This window comes from Mustelus asterias, chromosome 22 (assembly GCF_964213995.1).
Source record: "Mustelus asterias chromosome 22, sMusAst1.hap1.1, whole genome shotgun sequence".
In the NCBI taxonomy this organism is placed as follows: Eukaryota; Metazoa; Chordata; class Chondrichthyes; order Carcharhiniformes; family Triakidae; genus Mustelus; species Mustelus asterias.
The window spans coordinates 26,320,660-26,343,749 of record NC_135822.1 but is presented as its reverse complement, the minus strand read 5'-3'; the positions used below and the strand labels follow the sequence as shown (position 1 = coordinate 26,343,749).

Sequence of the window (23,090 nt, the reverse complement as noted above, 5' to 3'; positions counted from 1 at the left end):
AAGGTGGGGGTGTTGGCAAGCTATTCAACTATGGGGGGGCATCGCAGTTGGTTCCATCTCTCCGGCAGGAGTTTCTGATTGGTGGATCGGTGCCTGGATCCGTGGGTGATTTGTTTTTTAACCCCTTCATCAACTCTGGTCATTGTACTCCCTGAACCAGCTCCCTGTGTGGGTAACGGAGGATGGCGCCTTGTGTTAGTCTGTTTTGTTCAGTGTGGGGGCTGGAGCTGAGACCTCGCTGTACAAAAGGAGCAGCTGTTTGCTCCTTAGCTGAGCTTTGTAACTGCAGGTGGTGACCTTGGGAGTGCGTTTATCTCTGAAATGTATTGAAATTGCAAATAAATTTCAGAATATCATATCTCCGAGAAATGTGGCTCACAAGCACATAATGCCAAACTTGTTCCTTAAATTATTCAGCCATTCAGTGCAGCAGATGGATTAGTATTAAACTATACAGAGCAGAAAAGTGACCAGTCCAGGTTCAAGCGCCAGTACCTATCAAGATTCTGGCCAGAGAGCCAGCCAGGCTGGCTGCCCAGCATTATCCTCAGTGGCTGAAAGCCTGGGTTCCTCCCGATTCCTCCCCAAGACATTTACTGGAAGGTGCTGGTGCAGGTAACGAGTGAGGGCAGAATTCCACTGAGCTCTGATCCTGCAAGTAACACACTGAATCTATACAGACACAGACATCCGTACACTGAACATCCACACTAAACACGCAAAAGCACACCACACACACACACAATGCACGCACTGGGTAGCACGGTGGTTAGCACTGCTGCCTCACGGCGCCAGGGACCCGGGTTCGATTCCCGGCTTGGGTCACTGTCTGTGCGGAGTCTGCACATTCTCCCCGTGTCTGCCTGGGTTTCCTCTGGGTGCTCCGGTTTCCTCTCACAGTCCGAAAGACGTTCTGGTAAGGGTGCGTTGGCCGTGCTAAATTCTCCCTCAGTGTACCCCAACCGGAGTGTGGCGACTAGGGGATTTTCACAGTAACTTTATTGCAGCGTTAATGTAAGCCTACAATAATATTGATTGTACAGATATACAAAACACCCGCATGCATTCTAAACATGCACAAGCCACAAAACATACACACTGAACACATGATGAGACATACAAAATAATGTGCCATGTATGTACAGGCACACAAAACTCAGATACTGAACACGTACAGATACACAAATACACATAAAGACACACACACACTCACACACACACACACACACACACACACACACACTCAGTATCGGGTACACGGTGGGGGGAGTTCTGGCCAGGTATTTGTTGTGTTTTCAGTACAATTCACCTGAAGTCATCCAAAACAGATCAAAAGATTGTGGAATTTTAAATGCAAATTGCATTCAGTGCAAATAAAATAACCTCAAGGTTTTGTCCCACTGTCAGAAACATTGCAGTGGAAGCTAGTCCCAAAACAAAAACTGGCCACACTCCAGATATAGGCAGGAATTCTCCGGCCGTTCACGCCGGCAGGATTCTCCAGTCCCGCCAGCCGTGCACGGACAGGGGGTCCGCGGGTTACCCGCCGGCGTGGGGTGACGTCAATGGGAATTTCCATTGACAGCAGCGGGACTGGAGAATCCCACCGCCAGCAAACGACGCACCACCTCCTGCCGGGAAACACGTAGCTGGGAAGTCGGAGAATCCCGCCCATTGAGTTTCAACCATAGTGAGTTTCATAGTGAGAATGTTGTGTGCAGTTTTGGTCTCTCTTTCTGAGGATGTTCTTGCTCTCGAGGGAGTGCAGGCTGATTCCGGGGTTGGCAGAACTGATGTGTGAAGAGTGATTGACTGGGTTAGGATTGTTTTCACTGGAGTTCAGACGAATTGTGGGGGGCGGGGGGCGGGTGGGGGGGGGGGGGGGCGTGATTTCAGAGAGACTTATAAAATTCTAACAGGATTAGACAGGGTAGATGCAGGGAGGATGTTCCTGATGGTGGGGGAGTCCAGAACCAGGGGTCACAGTCTGAGGATTCAGGGTAGACCATTTAGGATGGAGATGAGGAGACATTTCTTCACCCAAAGAATGGTGAGCCTGTGGAATTCATTACCACAGGAAGTAGTTGATGCCAAAACATTGAATGTGTTCAAGGGGCGGCTGGATATAACACTTGGGGCGAATGGGATCAAAGTTTATGGGGAAAAAGCAGAATTAGGCTATTGAGTTGGACGATCAGCCATGATCGTGATGAATGGCGGAGCAGGCTCGAAGGGCCGAATGGCCTCCTCCTCCTCCTATCTTCTATGTTTCTATGTTAACCAATTATATCCATTTACAGGGTCTCCGAGGAGGCTCCTGAAAGGCTTGTAAATATCAAATCTAAAAGAAACCCGCGACTGTACACCAGTATTGGTGCTGTACTTGATCTGATACTGACCAATGAACCTGGACAGGTGTCAGATCTCTCAATGGGAGAGCACCTTGGGGATAGCGATCATAACTCTATCTCCTTTATGCTTGCATTGGAAAAAGAGAGGATCAGGCAAGCTAGGAAAGCGTTTATATGGAGTAAGGGGAAATATGAAGTCATAAGGCAGCAAATTTCTTCACCCAGAGAAGTCACGAGAAGGCCTTGGCAAGTAGAATTAAGGAAAATCCTAAGGCGTTCTATAAATATGTGAAGAGTAAAAGGATGAGACGTGAAGGAATAGGGTCTATAAAAGGTGAAGGCGGGAAAATCTGTACGGAACCAGTAGAAATGGCAGAGGTGCTTAATGCGTATTTTGCCTCGGTTTTCACAGAGGAGAAGGACCTGGGTGGATGTACTGCGGGCTTGCGGTGGACTGAAAAGATTGAGTATGTGGACTTTAAGAAAGAGGTTGTGCTGGAACCTTTGAATGGCATCAAGATAGATAAGTCGTCGGGTCCAGATGGGATGTACCCCAGGTTATTGTGGGAGGCGAGGGAAGAGATTGCAGAGCCTCTGGCGATGATCTTTGCGTCGTCGATGGAGACGGGAGAGGTGCCGGAGGATTGGAGGAATGTGGATGTGGTTCCTATTTTTAAGAAGGGGAATAGGGATAGCCCAGGAAATTACCGATCGGTGAGTCTAACCTCAGTGGTTGGTAAGCTGATGGAGAAGATCCTGAGGGACAAGATTTATGAGCATTTAGAGAGGTTTAGTATGCTCAAGAATACTCAGCATGGCTTTGTCAAAGGCAGATCGTGTCTTACGAGCCTGGTGGAGTTCTTCAAAAATGTGACTAAACACATTGACGAAGGGAAAGCGGTAGATGTGGTTTATATGGATTTTAGCAAGGCATTCGATAAGGTCCCCCATGCAAGGCTTCTAGAAAAAGTGAGAGGGCATGGGGTCCAAGGGGCTGCTGTCCTGTGGATCCAGAACTGGCTTGCCCAAAGGAGGCAGAGTGTGGGTATAGATGGGTCTTTTTCTAAATGGAGGTCGGTCACCAGTGGAGTGGCTCAGGGATCTGTTCTGGGACCCTTGCTGTTTGTCATTTTCATAAATGACCTGGATGAGGAAGCGGAGGGATGGGTTGGTAAGTTTGCCGACAACACGAAGGTTGGTGGGGTTGTGGATAGTCTGGAGGGATGTCAGAAGTTACAGAGGGACGTAGATAGGATGCAAGACTGGGCGGAGAAGTGGCAGATGGACTTCAACCCAGATAAATGCGTAGTGGTCCATTTTGGCAGGTCAAATGGGATGAAGGAGTACAATATAAAGGGAAAGACTCTTAGTGCTGTAGAGGATCAGAAGGACCTTGGGGTCCGGGTCCATAGGACTCTAAAATCAGCCCCGCAGGTGGAGGAGGTGGTTAAGAAGGCGTATGGTGTGCTGGCCTTTATCAATCGAGGGATTGAGTTTAGGAGTCCGGGGATAATGATGCAGTTATATAAGAGCCTCGTCAGACCCCACTTGGAGTACTGTGCTCAGTTCTGGTCACCTCACTATAGGAAGGATGTGGAAAAGATTGAAAGGGTGCAGAGGAGATTTACAAGGATGTTGCCTGGATTGAGTGGCATGCCTTATGAGGATAGGCTGAGGGAGCTCAGTCTTTTCTCCTTGGAGAGACGTAGGATGAGAGGAGACCTAATAGAGGTGTATAAGATGTTGAGAGGCATAGATCGGGTGGACTCTCAGAGGCTTTTTCCCAGGGTGGAAATGGGTGCTACCAGAGGACACAGGTTTAAGGTGCTGGGGGGTAGGTACAGGGGAGATGTTAGGGGGAAGTTTTTCACACAGAAGGTGGTGGGTGAGTGGAATCGGCTGCCATCAGTGGTGGTGGAGGCAAACTCAATAGGGTCTTTTAAGAGACTCCTGGATGAGTACATGGGACTTAATAGGATGGAGGGTTATAGGTAGGTCTAGAAGGTAGGGATATGTTCGGCACAACTTGTGGGGCCGAAGGGCCTGTTTTGTGCTGTAGTTTTTCTATGTTTCTAATATAACCGGGTTTTGGACAGCTTTTTACAGCGATTTTCAATTATTTAACATCAGGTTACTCACAGTAACTGCTGTGAGACACACAATGTAAATGCTTATCTGTTTGTGATTAAACCCATTTGCAGCTGTACCAATGAGCTTTTGCCATGTTAAATAAATGAAGGAATATTTTTTCATGCAAAGTAAATAAACAACATAGCAAATCACAGCGCTGAATGAAAGATTTTACCTTTGGCAATATGCTAATGAATTTGAGCAGGAGTTCAAGCAAATACCCAATTTGGGAAAATCAGTGCAGTGTATAAACCAGATTGCAGATTGCGCCCTGGCTGGGGACTCTACCCGACTGACCATATTTCTTCTGCTTGATACAGACATTTCATCTGGAACCGTCTGACAGCAGAGCCACCAAATCCCCGTCTCATAGCTGTGTGAAAGAGGACATTCACGGCAAGGTACGTCCACCAGGCTAAAGGCAGTCAGGCTGTGGTCACGTCTGTACGTCTGGCTGAGGGTGTCATTCTATTCGAACCCCTCCTGCCCCCCCGCACCCCCAGCAAGAAGAACAATGGGATTGGACCCCCGAGTAAAAAAAGTTAAACTCAGGGTGCGATCTTACCGGCTCCCCACACCCGTACAATAGTGCGATAAACCGGGATCGCGCCCAGTTTCTCGCCTCTCGCCATCCTGCCGGCCGCCATTTTGCCAGCGAAATCAGCCTCGCGCCCGGAAAGGCTGGGGTGGCAATCGGGGAGGGGGTGGGAGGGTGCGATATCCGGGAGAGTGGGGGATGGGTGGTGATGTTCGTGGGGGTTGAGTGACAGATTGGGGCGCCTGCTTATTGAATTCATAGAATCCCTACGGTACAGGAGGAGGCCATTCGGCCCATCGAGTCTGCACCGACCACAATCCCATCCTATCCCCGTTACCCCATATATTTACCCTGCTAATCTCCCGACACTGGGGTCAATTTAGCACGGCCTAATCCGCAGATCTTTGGACTGTGGGAGAGAAACTGGGCGCGAACCCGGAGGAAACCCACGCAGACACGGGGAGAACGTGCAAGGTCCACACAGACAGTCACCCAAGTTGGGAATTGAAGCCGGGTCCCTGGCGCTGTGAGGCAGCAGTGCTAACCACTGTGCTACCGTGCCACCCCAGAAGCTCAGCAGCCGACTTCGCAGGTCAGCCGAGGCTCCACCCCCTCCTCCCCCTCACTACTGGCGGGATTCACATTACAGCTGCTGCTGTTAGAGTGCTGCAAACTCCCATTATTTATCTCACTGATAAAAAACAGCAAGGAGACCGAGCATTTTCTTAGAATTTCTTTGAGAAAATTGCAACCTCTGACTGGGTGTGGAACAGACAGTCCGACCTGATCACTCAGCCCTCCATCTGGGGAAAGTCAGATTAGAATTATATCAAGGGGCCCGCTCGCATTGAGGGAAGGTTACTGGACCAGCAATCCAGAGGCCTGGCCTCCAGAAACACAAGTTCAAATCCCGCCATAAATTCAATTCACAGAAAGAAAATCTGGAAGAAAATGTTTGTCTTGCTAATGGAAATCATGGTTACTGTTTGACACCGAGACATGAGGAGATATTAAGGTGAATGGCCTTGGTCAAAGGGGTAGGTGTTAAGGATCTTAAAGGAGGAGAGAGAGGTACAGAGGCTGAGAGGGTCAGGGAGGGAATTCCAGAGAATTCCAGAGCCTGCCGTTCACTTTATTCCACATTGAGATGTTTGGTCTCCTGACAGCTGGCCACAGTGGCAAGTTTGAAAGAAGGAACTGGCTCTGTGTCTGAGCGCGGGCACAGACCTAGTCACCTCACTTCCTGCAGAGGGGACCCACAATACTTCATGGAAGCCCTACAGTGCAGAAGGAGGCCATTCGGCCCATCAGGTCTGCACGGACCACAATCCCACCCAGGCCCGATCCCCATATCCCCACTTATCCATCCTGCTAGTCCCCCTGGGACAATCTATCATGGCCAATCAACCTAACCTGCACATCTTTGGACTGTGGGAGGAAAACGGAGCACCCGGGGGAAACCCACGCAGACACGGGGAGAACGTGCAAACTCCACACAGACAGGGACCCGAGGCTGGATTTGAACTTGGGCAGCAGTGCTAACCACTGTGTCACCGTGCCGCCCATAATTTGATGGACAGGGAGAAACTGGATCATACGTTTGTCAAAGTGAGACTGGGAGATGCAGTTAATTCAATCCCGCTGAAATGTGGCTTCAAATCCAGCTCAGCCTGATGGGTTGAATGTGTCTGCTTTGTGGCTGGAACGGGCCCTGTGCGAAATGAGGTTGGATTGTCTCAATCAAATTCCCAGTCGGTATTGAGCCAAAGGACAAAACTGCCCTCAGTCCCACACAACTACTAATACCCCATAGACAATGGAAAAAATGGGTCCCTGGCACTGTGAGGCAGCAGTGCTAACCTCTGTGCCATCCAAACACATAGGGGAGTGCAAAGATGTGCAAGTTAGGTGGATTGGCCATGCTAAATTGCCCTTAGTGTCCAAAGATGTGTAGGTTAGGGGAGTTAGCAAGGTAAATGCATGGGGTTCTGGGGATAGAGCCTGGGTGGGATATTCTGTTGGAGGGTCGGTGCAGACTCAATGGGCCGAATGGCCTGCTCCTGCTCTGAGGGGATTCTATGAGTGTGTGCACTATCCAAGCAGAGCTCCCTGGATTGTGACCTAGATCAGGAACAGCTTTGTAGCAGCATCACCTGACAGAGGGCTCGGGGGCCAGTTCGGGACTGCTTCCCTGTCACAGGTGACTAATGATGTGGAGATGCCGGCGTTGGACTGGGGTAAACACAGTAAGAAGTCAAACAACACCAGGTTAAAGTCCAACAGGTTTATTTGGTAGCAAAAGCCACTAGCTTTCGGAACAGGCTGTCCCTTCGTCAGGTGGGTGGGAGATCTGAACTTCTGAACGTCAGAACTCCTACCCACCTGACGAAGGGACAGCCTGTTCTGAAAGCTAGTGGCTTTTGCTACCAAATAAACCTGTTGGACTTTAACCTGGTGCTGTTAGAGTTCTTGCAGGTGACTAAAGCCATTCCTAACCGGAATCGCCCAGCTGCTCGCCACACTGGCTTGCAGGGGAGCAGGGCACGCACCTCTGTCCTGCTTCAGGCTTTGTTTCCGTTCTGGCTGCAGACTGAGGCTCGGAAGAAGGTGATTCTGGAGAAGCTGAAGAAGAAGGATTATGAGATTGAAACTCTGAAGAGAGAGTTGAGAAAGCAGGGCCAGGAGCTGTGCGACACCACCACCCAACTCGTCAACCTCCAGAACTCCCTGGTAAGCAGACTCCTTGAACTGGGGGCCAGAGCAGGCTTTAATGTCCGTGTGTAATCTTCTGCATCTAACAACAAAATTAGAACTTCTATGAGGTTTAAGGTTCTTTTTAAAGTCTTTCCCAGAATCCAGGTGGAAAGGAAGCTTAGACTGGAAGAATTGTTCTCCTCTTCCTCAGCTCTGAAGAAGAGTTGTACACAAAACATTAACTCTGTTTCTCTCTCCACAGATGCTGCCAGACCTGCTGAGTATTTCTAGCACTTTCTGTTTTCATTTCTCTTCTCACTTCAGTTTGTTGGGAATCCCATATAAAATGAGTTTAAAGTTTCTTCCTTTATCCAGTAACTGAGATCGAAGTTTGGGGACATTTTTGGGAGCACTGTCGAGGGAGTTATTCTCTCCATTTAGCTGTGCTGTACATTTCCTTGGAGGCCTTGAAGCGGACACTAGGGGGGTAATTTTCCCGTCCCACCCACCACAGGAATCATAGCGGGCGGGACACGGACCATGCAAAGGTCCATTGACTTCGGGTGGGATTTTCCTACCTTGGGGCGAGCGTGGCTGGAAAATCCGGCCCTGGGTGCCTGAGGTGTAAAGTTCAATTCCCCCCCTTAATCAGCATTTCAATAATGTCAGCCCGTGGGATCTTCCTGTGTCGCTGACGGTGAACCTCTGCCGCAGGCTCCCCGGGTTAGGGGTGGGTACATACACCAGGAAACCCTGTTGACAGCAGCGGGACCAGAAGATCCCGCCACCGGCCAATTGTGGGCCACCCCCATTTCCCGCCACTGCGAAAACACACCACGGGACCATGGGGAAAATCCAGCACCATGTGTTTAAAAAAGAACAACCTGTTTAGCAATCATAATCTCCTTGAGGTAAACTGGAGGAGTTACTGTGCCCATTAATCACTGACTGAACTATAAGCAGTAACACAAGGCCTTGGCTGAGAGGAATTAATGAACCCAGTAATGTCAAGGAGTTGAATGAACAAGTACGCTTGAATTGATGGGATGATTTGAACATTTTCTTTGTTATCTCAGCTTGTGTTAATCCAGCTGCATCAGGCTCAGTGGCAGCAACCTGTGTTACTGACTCTATCCACAGATATTCGCCCAGTTCTCTCTCGATCTCAGTGCCTGCACCCTAAATGAATCCCCAAATTGATCCCAATTGTTTGGTCACCATCTGATTTCTATTGTGAATCCTGAGGTCAGAGGTCAGCCTTCAGGATCATTCACAATGGGAGGATAATGTCAGCCATCTTGTGACAGATATGCTGAGGAACATCAATGATTAGGAACGGCATTAACAGTTCCCCGCCAGCAATGCCGAGAGTCTCCTGCTTGTGTACACGCAAAGGAACATGGCCACAGCCTAAACAGGAAGACAAAGGGAGAGTAGGAGAAATGACCTCTGGCCATCTACTGATGGGATGTTCCATCTCCATAAAACAAACAAAATGAAACCCAATTCTTTGTATCCAACAAGCCAGTAAACTTTAATGAGCATCTCCCACCCAGTGTTTGAAGGGTGTTCCATTAGTATCATTGGATGGGGAGTGTTGAGAGGAGCTGAGATCAGGATGGGGAGTGTTGACTCGGACTCACAACTGATTCTGAACGGCACCTCCAATTAGCCTATTTGTGTGACATTAAACAGAACAATTCCCCCCATCCCACTCCCCTCACCTCACTCCCTCCACCCCACCACCTCCCCCTCGGTCAAAGTGCCGATTCACACTGGGGTTCGGGTTCTATGGTCACTATTCACCCTCTGGTACCCCAAGTAGCCGTTTTAAGTTTATTTATTTGTGTCACAAGTAGGCTTACATTAACACTGCAACGAAGTTCCTGTGAAAATCCGCTGGTTACCAAACTCCGGTGCCTGTTCGGCTACACTGAGGGAGAATTTAGCATGGCCAATGCACCTCACCAGCACGTCTTTCAGACTGTGGGAGGAAACCGGAGCACCCGGAGGAAACCCACGCAGACACGGGGAGAACGTGCAGACTCCGCACGGACAGTGACCCGAGGCCGGGAATTGAACCCGGGTTCCTGGCGCTGTGAGGCAGCAGTGCTGACTATATCCTGCAAAAGCGATCCTATATGTGCGATTAGCACTGGGAGCTCTTCAAATATGAAAGGGGAATTCAGGGGCCATTGGATTGAGGAGGAACCCCGGCTGTGTGGGGTGTTTCCCTGTCGGGTGGTGGGAGCAGATTCAATCGTAATTTTCACTTCTGATATGCAAAACCTGTCAGGACCAAGGGGAAGAAAAGACGATTGGGATTAACTGGGCAGCTGTTACAAAGAGCTGGCAAAGGCAAGATGGTACAAATAGCCTCCATTTGTCCAAAGATGTGCGGGTTAGATGGATTGGCCATGCTAAATTGCCCCTTAGTGTCAGGAGGTCTAGCTAGGGTAAATGTATGGGGTTATAGGGATAGGGCCTGGGTGGGATTGTGGTCGGTGCAGACTCAATGGGCTGAATGGCCTCCTTCTGCTCTGTAGGGATTCTATGATTCCTGTGCTGCATGAAATGAAATATGAGCTAGTTACAACTCCAGATTGCACTTCTTAACACAAAGGAAGGCAAACATCTGTAATAATATGCTCAGCAGAGTCACGGTGACATTGACAAAATACAGTTGCATGTCAGTTAGCTGAGTGTAAATCAGAGTAATAATGGGTTGAAAGTCCTCTCCTCGCCCCATGGTAGCTCTGGTGTTTAATTATTCACTGCAGAGTAGGAGCATTGTTCTGGAAATTTCTGTGTCTCGTAAAGTGTGGCAGCCTGACAGGAAACAGCAAGATTAGATCAAGAAACAATTGCAACATAGGATGCAAACTGAGTGGGATGAACGGAGCTGGGTCACTGGGCTCAATGGAGACACTGCCACACACACAAGTGACTGCCTGTGGAATGAGGGAGGTGACAGACTGAACTGGCAATACGCCTGGTCAACACAGGGTTCTATCCCAGATACCGGCCCCGGGTTAGGAACTAGTTTGTGACATGCCACCGACGTGCCATTGCGAGGGAAACTCAGAGGTACGGAAATGACCAGGGAAAGACTGACTGGTCCACCCAGTCTGCTCTACACAGTCGTGACGGCTTCTGCATCGCTATCCAGTCACTCTCCTTCCACCCGGAACCACGTCATCTCCTGGGAGACACAAAACACAGATTAAAATCTCACGCCAATTAGCAGGACAAGAAAATTGAACATTGCTCCTTGATCCCCTTAGGCAATCAAAACTAGAACAGGATAATATATTAACCCTGGTAAGACAACCTACCTCTTGTATGAGGTGATCTCCACCCCATCCAGACACACAGAAACATAGAAACTAGAAGCAGGAGTAGGCCATTCGGCCCTTCGAGCCTGCTCCACCATTCATTTTGATCATGACTAATCATCAAATTCAATATCCTGATCCCCCCTTCCCCCTTGATCCCTTTAACCCCAAGAGCTATATCTAATTTCTTCTTGAAATCACACAGTGTTTTTGGCCTCAACTACTTTCTATGGTAGTGAATTCCACGCATTCACCACCCTCTGGGTGAAGAAATTTCTTCTCACCTCAGTCCTAAAAGGTTATCCTCAAACAATGACCCCTAGTTCCTATCCTCAAACTATGACCCCTAGTTCTGGACTCCCCCACCATTGGGAACATTCTTTCTGAATCTACCCTGTCTAACCCTGTTAGAATTTTATAAGTTTCTATGAGATCCCCTCACTCTTCTCCACTCCAGTGCATATAATTCTAACTGACTTAGTCTCTCCTCATATGACAGACCTACCACCCCAGGAATCAGCCTGGTAAATCTTCACTGCACTCCCTCTATAGCAAGGACATCCTTCCTCAGATAAGGACACCAAAACTTCACACAATACTCCAGGTGTGGCCTCACCAATGCCCTGTACAATTACAGTAAAATATCCCTATTCCTATACTCAAATCCTATCCACAAAGTCGGGGCGGCACGGTGGCACAGTGGTTAGCACTGCTGCCTCACAGTGCCAGGGACCCAGGTTCAATTCTGGCCTCGGGTCACTGTCTGTGTGGAGTTTGCACATTCTCCCCGTGTTTGCGTGGGTTTCCTCCGGAGGCTCCGGTTTCCTCCCACAGTCCAAAGATGTGCGGCTTAGGTTGATTGGCCATGCTCAATTGCCCCTTAGTGTCAGGGTGACTAGCAGGATAAATATGTGGGAATAGGGCCTCTGTGGGATTGTGGTCGGTGCAGACTCAATGGGCCGAATGGCCTCCTTCTGCACTGTGGGGATTCTATGAACTCTTAACTAGGAGAGGTTTAGAGAATCTCGCCTTCACTTCACGAGCTGGTAACTAGTTCAACAGGTTAAGCCTTCTCTGTGTGAAGTAAAACCAGCCCTAACCTCTCAGCTAGTTCCACCCACACAAATTTGAAAACATGACCTCGGGCCCTCCCTAATTTATTTAGCTGAAATAATTGGTCTGTGTGCACACTATCTGGTCCGTTCATTATTTCATTAGCATGGAAACAGGACTTGCAGACATGACATCAGATGATAACATTAGCAATGAGATAACCGCATTTAAAATTTAAAGAAGGTAAAATATTAAATAAACTAAATGAGCTTAGGGAAGATAAAGCACCTGATCCGGACACATTACATCCATCTATTTTAAAAGTATAAAGGGAAAAGGGGGCAGAGTAATTGCTATACATATTTAATCTCACGTACCAACCAACTCAAGAACAGCTTCTTCCCAGCTGTCATCAGACTTTTGAATGGACCTACCTTATCTTCAGATGATCTTTCTCTACGCCCTAGTGGCTGCGTGGGTTTCCTCCGGGTGCTCCCGTTTCCTCCCACAGTCCAAAGATGTGCAGGTTAGGCTGATTGGCCGTGCTAAATTGCCTCTTAGAGTCAGGAGGATTGGCAGGGTAAATACATGAGGTTACAGGTATAGGGCCTGGGTGGGATTGTTGTTGGTGCAGGCTCGATGGGCTGAATGGCCTTCTATCTGCACTGTCGGGATTCATGATTGGATGATTCTATGGCTGTAACATTACAACCTGCACCCTCTCCTTTCCTTCTACCCTATGTACTCTATGAACAGTATGTTTTGTCTGAATAGCGCGCAAGAAACAATACTTTTCACTGTATCCCAATACATGTGACAATAATAAATCAAATCAAATATCTCATCAGAGAATGGTGTAGTGCCGGTGGTCCGCCAACAGCGAATGTCATTCCTATATTTAAGGAAGAACATAGAATATGTCCATGGAATTGTGGACCAGTCGCCTTCACGTTGGTGACAGGAGAAATAATGGAATCTCTACTAAAGGAGAGAATAGAAGAAAGTCTAGAAACCAAAAATTCTATTGGTGAATACTCCGCACAGATTTGAAAAGGGACAACCTTGCTTAATTGTTCTTGTCGAAATTTTTGATGAGGAAAGGAGAGTAGACAAGGGTAATGCAGTAGATGTAATTTATTGAGGATTTCAAAACACATAAAAGACCAGTGAATAAGGTCAGAGAATGCAGTCAAGGGACACGTAGCAGAATGAATAGCTAGCTGGTTTTAAAACAAAATGCGTGGGGAGGGGGGGGGGTGGCTGGTGGAGAAGGGTCATTATTGAGAGTGGCAGGAGGTGGGAAATGGGATCAGTCCAGGGACCACTGTTGTTTATTGTTCACTGTTGTTCATCACTGTGGTCCATCAAACTGTTTTTGAAGCTTTATAAAAACTGCAAAGGGTGAGAGTGGCAGGTCCAGTCTCTGTAGAACGTGTAGGGAGAGCACGGCTGACCCAGTTTAAAACAGCGTGAAGGGAGGGAGCGGCAGACTCTGTAGAGAAGAGCACGGTAGGAGAGAGTGACAGAGAGGGCAGATGATGTGTTGCAACTACAGTATGAGGGAAATGATGGACATTCCTTCTGCAGTGTCAGTGGCTCGAGGCACTTCTGCTCAGAGTTCATGACCTGGAGGCCAAACCGCAGACACTGCGCTGTATCGGTGAGGGGAGAAGGGGGTAGTTACCTGGACACTTAAGGATGGGGTTGCCTGATTTGGTCCATGGACAGGGGCAGTGAGGCAGGTAAGAGGATCGAGAAGGCAGAATTGGAGGCGCCTCAGCCTTTACAGTTGTCCAACTGATTGGAGGTGCTTGTAGCCTATCTGAACGAGAGCGGTGACTGCAAGGCGGATGAGCGACTGACCATGGCACAAGAAGCCATTCAAATGGAGGAAGCGATTGGGAATGTTGTGAGAGAAAGGGACAATGTAGTCAGGAGGATAGGCATGGTTCAGTGCGTCCAAGAGCAAGAGTCCAGAAAGCTGTGTTGCGTGATCAGTGCCGGGGTTTGAGACATTTACTCAAGGCTGGAGAGGAACTAGCTGTGGGACAGAGAAAATCCATTTGTCATTGTCCTTGCAGGGACATGAATTGGACTGAGAAAGGGGTTCTGCTTGGGGATTGTGAGCAACTGGGGCTAAATTACAAAGCAGAACCTCAAAGGTAATAATCTCTGAGCCATAAGTAAATTAGCGAAGGGGAAATAAGATTTGAGAGATGAACTCAGTGGTGTGTGAGAAATGGATTTTGATTCATGGCAGCAGTATAGGAGAAAGTGAGAACTGTACGTTTGGGCCGGCTGTCACCTTAACCGTGACAGGACCAGTGTTCTGGTAAGTTGTATAACTGGAGCAATAGAGAGGGCCTGGGAGGGGGGGGGGGGGGGGGGGGCGCGGGGGGGGGGGGGGGGGTTGTGGATCATGTTAGAGGAAATGTGATAACTTAATGGGAAATGATAAGGTAAGAGAGCATGATAGCGATTTGCATTGTGACAATCAGAGTGTGGCAAGGAAGGCGCAGAATGTACAAACCTAAAAGTGCACCAGCAGATAAAGGCAGAAATTGCAAAAAATAACGATCAGTTAAAGGCTGTCTCTAAGTGTGTGCTGCATCTGGAACAAAATGGATGAATAGCTAGAAATATAAATGTCTGATTTGGTGGCCATTGCAGTGACATGCTTCCCAAGGTGACCAAGGATTGGACCTGAATATTCAAGGCTGGTTAACATTTCAACAGACAGGAAGCTGGGAAAAGGTAGTGTGATATCTCTGTTAATTATGGATGGCGTTAGGGGAGGCGGTAGCATATGGGTAATACCGTTGGATTAATAATCCAAGGACATAGCTGCTAGACTGGGTTTTTGGCAGGTGGTGAGGGAACCAACAAGAGGGCAAAACGTAGTTGACCTCATCCTCACCAATCTGCCTGTCTCAGATGCATTATGTCATCCCTAGTTCAATAAAGAATGCAGGAGGCCATGCCAAAAATGAAGTGTCAACCTGGTGAATGAAGCTGCAACACGGATTACTTCCATGCCAAACGGTGGAAGCAGCCTGCAATAGATAGAGTGAAGCGATTCCACAACCAACGGATCCGATCTAAGCTCTGCAGTCCTGCCACATCCTGTTGTAAATGGTCGTTGACAATTAAACAACTCACTGGAGGAGGAGGCTCCATAAATATCCCCATCCTTGGTAAAGGGGGAGCCCAGCACATCAGTGTGATAGACAAGGCTGAAGCAATCGCAGCCTTCAGCCATAAACACTGAGCGGATGATTCATCAGTCTACTCTCAATCAGCAGCAAGTTAATGGAATCTGTTGTTGACAGTGCTATAAAATGGCACTTGCTCAGCAATAACCTACTCAGTTATGTTCAATTTGGGTTCCACCAGGGGCCACTCAGCTCCTAACCTCATTCCAGCCTTAGTCCAAACATGGGCAAAAGAACTGTGGTCAAAAGTTGAGGTGAGAGTGACATCAAGGCAGCATTTGACCAGGTGTGGCATCAAGGAGCCCTGATAAACTGAAGCCAGTGGAAATGGGTTGGGACGGGGAGAGTCACTCCACTGGTTAGGCTCAGAATTAGAACAAAGGAAGGTGGTTGTGGTTGTTTAAAGTGGATAATCTCAGTCCTGCAGGAGTTCCTCAGGATAGAGTGCACAATGTTCAGCACCATTCATTATTCCTCAGATCTGAAGCAGTCTCGGTCCATATGCAGCAAGACCTGGTTAATATTCAGCTTTGGGCAGATATGTGGCAATTAACATTCATATCACACAAGTGCCTGGCAATAAACATCTCCAACAAGAGAGATTGTAACCATTTCCCCATGACACTCAATGTTATTACCATCCCTGAATCAACATAGTGTAGGTTAGCATTGACCAGAAACTGAACTGGAACCAGCCACGTAAATACTGTGGCTCCAAGTGAAGGTCAGAGGTGGGGAATTCTGCGGTGAGTAACTCACTTCCTGACTCCCTAAAACATCTACACGGCACAAGTCAAAGGTGTGATGGAACGCTCCCCACTTGACTGGATGACTACAGACCCAACAGCACTTAAGAAGCTCAAAGCCATCAAGGACAATGCAACCCACTTGATTGGCACCCCATCCACCACCAATGCACAGTGCCAACAATGTGTACCATCTACAAAATGCTCTGCAGGAACTCACCAAAGCTCCTTGGACAACACCTTTCAAACCTACAACCTCTCCCACCTAGAAGAAAAGAGGAGCAGACACATGGGAACACCATCATCTGCATGTTCTCCTCCAAGGCACTCATCGTCCTGACTTAGAAATATATCAGCTGTCCCTTCACTGTTGCTGGATCAAAATCCTGTCCCACGCCTCCAAATTATTTTTTAAATTCATTTGTGGGACACGGGCATCGCTGGCTGGCCAGCATTTATTGCCCATCCCTAGTTGCCCTTGTTCAGAGGGCAGCTGAGAGTCAACCACATTGCTGTGGCTCTGAGTCACATGTAAGCCAGACCGGGTAAGGACAGCAGATTTCCTTCCCTAAAGGACATGAATGAACCCGATGGGTTTTTACGACAATCGACAATGGTTTCATGGTCATCAGTAGATTCTTAATTCCAGATTTTTTTTATTGAATTCAAATTCCACCATCTGCCGTGGTGGGATTCAAACCCGGGTCCCCAGAACATGAGCTGAGTTTCTTGATTAATCGTCTAGCAATAATACCACGAGTCCAACACCTCCCAAATAGGACAGATAAGAAGTCACTTACGGGAATAGTTTATAGATCCCTAACAATAATTACACTGCTAGACAGAATATACAAGAAGGAGTAATTGGGACATGTAAGAAAGGTATTGACTGAGCGAATCAGGTTAGCAAATAATCTGCAAATAGCAAATAGCCTGGAAAATGAGTGTATCTAGGACAATTTCTTAGAACAGTATGCACTAGTGCCAACCAGGGAGCAAGCTATTCTAGACCTGTTAATGTGCAATGAGACAAGGTTAATCAATAACCTCAGAGTAAGGGATCCTCTGAGGCTTAGAGTCGTCCCGATAATATTCAAAATATAATAGAATTTCATGTTCACCATGAAGAATTTTGAGTCTAAGGGTGGGATTTTCCGGTCGTGCTCCGATTCCCGTGTGGGTGGGACGGGAAAATTCCCCCCAAGACTATTGTTTTAAACCTAAATAAAAGGAATTATATGTGTCTGAGGGAGGGGTTGGCTAAAGTGAACTGGGAAACTAGGTTAAAATGTAGGACAGTAGAGATGCAGTGGCAGACTTTTATGGAACTGTTTTCTAACTCTCAGCAAGAAGGATGTATCGTCCGTGGCTAAATAAGGAAGTTAAGATGGTATCAAGTTGAAAGAAACACTGTACACATCTGCAGAGATGAGAGATAGGCCCGAAGATTGGACAGATTTTAAGAATCAGTAAAAAAATGATTAAAGGGGAAGAAATTAGAGTGAGTGAAAGCTGATTAGAAATATAAAAACAGGCAGTGAAGATTCCTACAAGTATTTGAATAGGAAAACAGGAACTAAAGTGAGTGCTGATCCTCCAGAGAGGGTGACTGGGGAATTGATAATGGGAAATAAAGAAATAATGGAAGCGTTGAACATGTATCTTGTGTCTTCATGGTAGAAGACTTAGAAAACGTCTCAAAGATACTTGAGGATCAAGAGGTGAATCGGAGGGAGGAACTTAAAACAATCATTATCACCCAGGAAAAGATACTGGGAAAACTGATGACCTGCATCCGAGAGTCTTATAAAGGAAGTGAGTGCCGAGATAGTATTCGATTTGATTTTGATTTTGATTTGATTTGATTTATTATTGTCACATGTGTTCGTATACAGTGAAAAGTATTGTTTCTTGCACGCTATACAGATAAAGCATACTGTTCATAGAGAAAGAAACGAGAGAATGCAAAATGTAGTGTTACAGTCATAGCTAGGGTGTAGAGAAAGATCAACTTAATGCGAGGTAGATCCATTCAAAAGTCTGACAGCAGCCGGGAAGAAGCTGTTCTTGAGTCGGTTGGTACGTGACCTCAGACTTTTGTAGGTTTTTCCCGATGGAAGAAGGTGGAAGAGAGAATGTCCGGGATGCGTGGGGTCCGTAATTATGCTGGCATAATTATGCTGCTCTATTCCACCCAGGTGAAACCTGGGCAATTCAATAATTCCACTGCAGACTCCATCAAGTCACTCAGGCTCTTTTTTGCCTTGCCGCCATCCCCACCCCACACCAGCCCCCTCAGGGGCAGTGCTACTTCACTGTGTATCGAGCCGTGCCCGCAGACAATAGATTCACCTCAACAGATGATGAACCGATGTCACTATATCAGAATCAGGACAGCTTGCCTGGGCCAGTTCAAGAACCATAAATATTTCCAGCATGAAGATGCTGGTGTCTGCGATATCCAGCCAATTTCACTCTGAACAGCGGGAAGTGTAGACAGTGTCAATGGATGGGAGGCTGGTTTGCGTGATGGATTGGGCTACATTCACGATGTATTTTGTATTTTGTTGCGGTCTTGGGGCAGAACAGGAGCCAAAGCAAGCTGTGATGCAACCAGAAAGAATGCTTTCTATGGTGCATCTGTAAAAGTTGGTTATAATCTTCCAGAATCCCTTAGCTTCTGGGAGGATCCAGCAGATTGAAAAATAGCAAATGTTACGTCTTTATTCCAGAAAAGAGGCAGACAGAAAGCAGGGAACTATATGCCAGTTAGTTCAACATCTGTAATGGGGAAATTGCTAAAATCCAATGTTAAGGAGGTTAGAGCAGGATACGTAAAAAATCATAATGGGATCAGGCTGAGTCAACATGGTTTTGTGAAAGGGAATTCACATTTTACTAATTTATTAGAATTCTTAAAGGAATAACAAGCTAGATGGTTAAAGGAGAACCTGTAGATGAGTTGTACTTGGATTTTCAAAAGGCATTTAACAAGGTGATACATCAAAGGTTACTAGACAAAGTAAGAGCTGATGGGTAGGGATAACATATTAGCATTGGATGGAGGATTTGTTAGCTAACAAAATGCAGAGATTCGGGATAAATGGGCCATTTTTAAGTTGCCAAGCTGTGACGAGTGGAGTGCCACAGAGATCGGTGCTGGGGCCTCAGCTAGTGATTGTAACCCAGCGCCTGCGAAGGAACGGCGATATATTTCCAAGTCAGGATGGTGAGTGGCTTGGAGGGGAGCTTGCAGGTGGTGGTGTTCCCATGTATCTGCTGCCCTTGTCCTTCTAGATGGAAGTGGTCGTGGGTTTGGAAGGTGCTGTCTAAGGATCTTTGGGGAATTGCTGCAGCGCATCTTGTAGATGGTACACACTGCTGCTACTGAGCGTCGGTGGTGGAGGGATTGAATGTTTGTGGATGTGGTGCCACTTTGTCCTGCGTGATGTTGAGCTTCTTGAGTGTTGTTGGAGCTGCACCCATCCAGGCAAGTGGAGAGTATTCCATCACACTCCTGACTCGTGCCTTGCAGAGATGGTGGACAGGCTTTGGGGAGTCAGGAGGTGAGTTACTCGCCGCAGTATTCTTTCAAGCTAAGGTCATGTCTCATCCTTAAGTAACAGAGCGACCCTGCCAGCTTTTCCTAGCTTCCTGTCATTCCAACGTACCAAATACTCTTCAACACTTTGAACCCAGCCTGGTCACTTTTCAACTACATCATTTAAACCCCTCATGAAGACATCTTGTCCCCACAAAGAAACTCAAAAAAGGATTGGCCATTGTTTAGATTTAGACTGTCCATTTCACATTGCCCAAAGTTTAGAGTTTTCCACTTCCTTAGGGTAGGTGATGGCCTCGTGGTAACGTCACTAGACTATTAATCCAGCTAATTTTCTGGGGACCCAGGTTCGAATCTCGCCATGGTGGAATTTGAATTCAATTTTAAAAATCTGGAATTAAGAATCTACTGATGACCATGAAACCATTGCTGATTGTCGTAAAAACCCATCTGGCTTCACTAATGTCCTTTAGGGAAGGAAATCTGCCGTCCTTACCTGGTCTGGCCTACAGGTGACTCCAGAGCCACAGCAGTGTGGTTGATTCTCAACTGCCCTCTGAACAAGGGTGACTAAAGATGGGCAGTAAGTGCTGGCCAGCCAGCGATGCCCATGTCCCACGAATGAATAAAAAAAACCTTCCAATTCTGACTTTATTAAATAAATATTAGACCACTGTTTGAATTACTTTATTATCAGTTACTTTGGGTCTGTTTGCCAGCTTCTCACCAGGGGCAAGAAGAGTGGTAAGATTTGCCCACGGGTAGAATCATAGGATAGAATCATAGAATCCCTGCAGTGCAGAAGAAGGCTATTCAGCCCATCGAGTCTACACTGACAACAATCCGACCCAGGCCCTATCTCTGTGACCCCACATATTTACCCCACTAATCCGCCTGACCTATATATCTTAGGACACTAAGGGGCAATTTAGCATGACCAATCAACCTAACCCATACATCATTGGAGTGTGGGAGGAAACCGGAGCACCCGGAGGAAACCCACGCAGACACGGGGAGATGCTTTTCCCTTTATCTTACATTTAAAAATTTCAATCCCCCAAACTCAAATTTATCTTCCTGAAAAGATAAGAATGATGGAATTGTCTACGGAAGGAAAACCATTCCAATTTTCCACTCCCAGTTGCTATCCCATGGGCATTAGAGAAGGACAGAATAGAGCTTTCCCCCGCCACGGTCGAATAGCTCAGCAACACCCATCATCTATATTCAAATAATGACCGTCGGGATGAACTGTTGAGTGGGTTGCTGCACTCCCAAACTGTATATCAGTAAGAGGGAGCATCTCCAGGAGAGGAGATGGGACTGGGTCATCATCTGAAGTATATCTTTTAAAAAGTCTTAATATAACTCAGGTGCAGTTTTTCCTACGCTCTGTTTTTGAGCATCTGGTTTGTTTACCACGTAAGAGTAGGCTGTTTAAAATGAGGGTCCACTCCAGTTTGGTGATCCTACAGCTCGCTGTCAATACTTTGTAACACAGAGCCTCATTCTTTCCCAGGAGATGAAGCAGAGGCGGCTGCCTGAGGAGTGAGGGACCAATCAGTCCAGGATATGCTGAAGCTCCACACACATCATACATGCCACACGTACCACACACAAACATACCACACACGCAAACACATCACATGCCCCACATGCACACACACCATACACAAACATGCCACACACACACAAACACCACACACACTACATGCCACACACACCACACACCACATACCACATGCACACACACCACATGCCACGCACACCACATACCACACACACCACAAGCCCCACACACACATGCCATACAACACACGCACAAATGCCACACACACCACAAACACCACATGCCCACACACCACATGCCACACATATCACATGCACACACACCACATGTCATACATGCCACACATATCACGTGCCACACATACCACATGTGCAGATACCACCTGCCACATACCACACACCACGCACCATACATGCAACACACATGCCACACCCCACACACACACACACACGTGCAGCACACCCTGGGGAATCCATTCCCGTTTTGCGAAAGCCCCGTGTCCCCAGAGTTTCTTGTCACATATTAATTCTTTTTAAGAGGAAAGACGTGCCTTTCATGATATCGGAACATACTTTACAGCCAATGAAGCACTTTTTCAAGTCAATCGCAGTTGTAACGGCAAGCGCTTTTACAGAGGGTTGCCTCATTCAAGTGATAGGATATTTTAATTATTTTGAAACGACTGAATTCTGTACGATGGGCTGCTTTTCCATCCTCAATGTCTCACTATTGCAGAAAGGAGATGGGATTCAGGTTTTTGCTCTCAGATACCTGATATTTCCCTGTGTCTGTTGTAACACGGGTCTGATACCTGCTGGCTCTCCAACAGGGGCCAGCAGCACTCGAATGGGTGTTAAAAAGGGGGGGAAGGCTCTCCACGGAGCTGCAGTCAATGCCTCTCTCCAATAGCACAAACACTAGTATAAAAGTGCCTGTATTTATGTTGCCAAGTGGATTGCCCATTGCAGCCCTGTCTCATTTTTTTCAGTCAGTAATTTAGTCACCAGTCAGTGCAAACACACTTTGCTCTCCAGAGAGACAGCCCTAAAACATGGGCGGCGCGGTGGCACAGTGGTTAGCACTGCTGCTTCACAGCTCCAGGGACCTGGGTTCGATTCCTGGCTTGGGTCACTGTCTATGTGGAGTTTGCACATTCTCCTCGTGTCTGCGTGGGTTTCCTCCGGGTGCTCCGGTTTCCTCCCACAGTCCAAAGATGTGCGGGTTAGGTTAATTGGCCATGCTAAAATTGCCCCTTAGTGTCCCGGGATGCGTAGGTTAGAGGGATTAGTGGGTAAATATGTGGGGATATGGGGATAAGGTCTGGGTGGGATTGTGGTCGGTGCAGACTCGATGGGCCGAATGGCCTCTTTCTGCACTGTAGGGTTTCTATGATAAAACCAGAATTAATTATGTGTACTCCTGTTCAAACTGGGATCAGAGGTTGAGGGTGGGCAGTCAGGGGAGGGGAGCGGGGGTGTAGGGTGAGGGGGACATTGGGGGAGAGTTAGAATGTGCCATTGACCAAGTTGACTTGTCACGTCCCTGCTTCCAGGATATGTCACCTCCAGCTTGCATCAAGCGACATTTCAAGTTGGAGACAGAAGGTTCCGGATGTGTCATTAGAGCGAGTCTCGAATAAATGAAGCAAACTTTTGTTTGTAGACTGCACGGAGCGCTGATTAGAATCAGGGATCTGGACTGACAGCTCACAACGCACAGAACACAATCGAATTATTCTGGCAGAGACCCATTACTGAGGCCCAATAGCTTTTATTCATTGGTTTGTGGAGAATAAATGATGAAATGTTGGTTGGTAGGGCATGTTCCTGTGATATGTACGCTGTGCTGTTTGATAGAAATGGCCCTGCTCTTGGAGATATACAGCACAGAAACGGGCCC

General features: G+C 47.4%; 1 protein-coding gene across 1 annotated transcript in view; it reads left to right on the top strand.

Annotated features, from left to right (window-relative positions):
* LOC144510263 (forkhead-associated domain-containing protein 1-like) overlaps positions 1–22,830 on the top strand; it is a 94,221-nt gene extending 71,391 nt beyond the window's left edge. The window contains exons 13-15 of the mRNA XM_078239757.1: positions 4,802–4,882; positions 7,609–7,749; positions 22,744–22,830. Coding sequence (XP_078095883.1) covers positions 4,802–4,882; positions 7,609–7,749; positions 22,744–22,830 — 309 coding nt within the window. The remainder of the gene's footprint in view (positions 1–4,801; positions 4,883–7,608; positions 7,750–22,743) is intronic.
* The last annotated feature ends 260 nt before the right edge of the window (positions 22,831–23,090 follow it).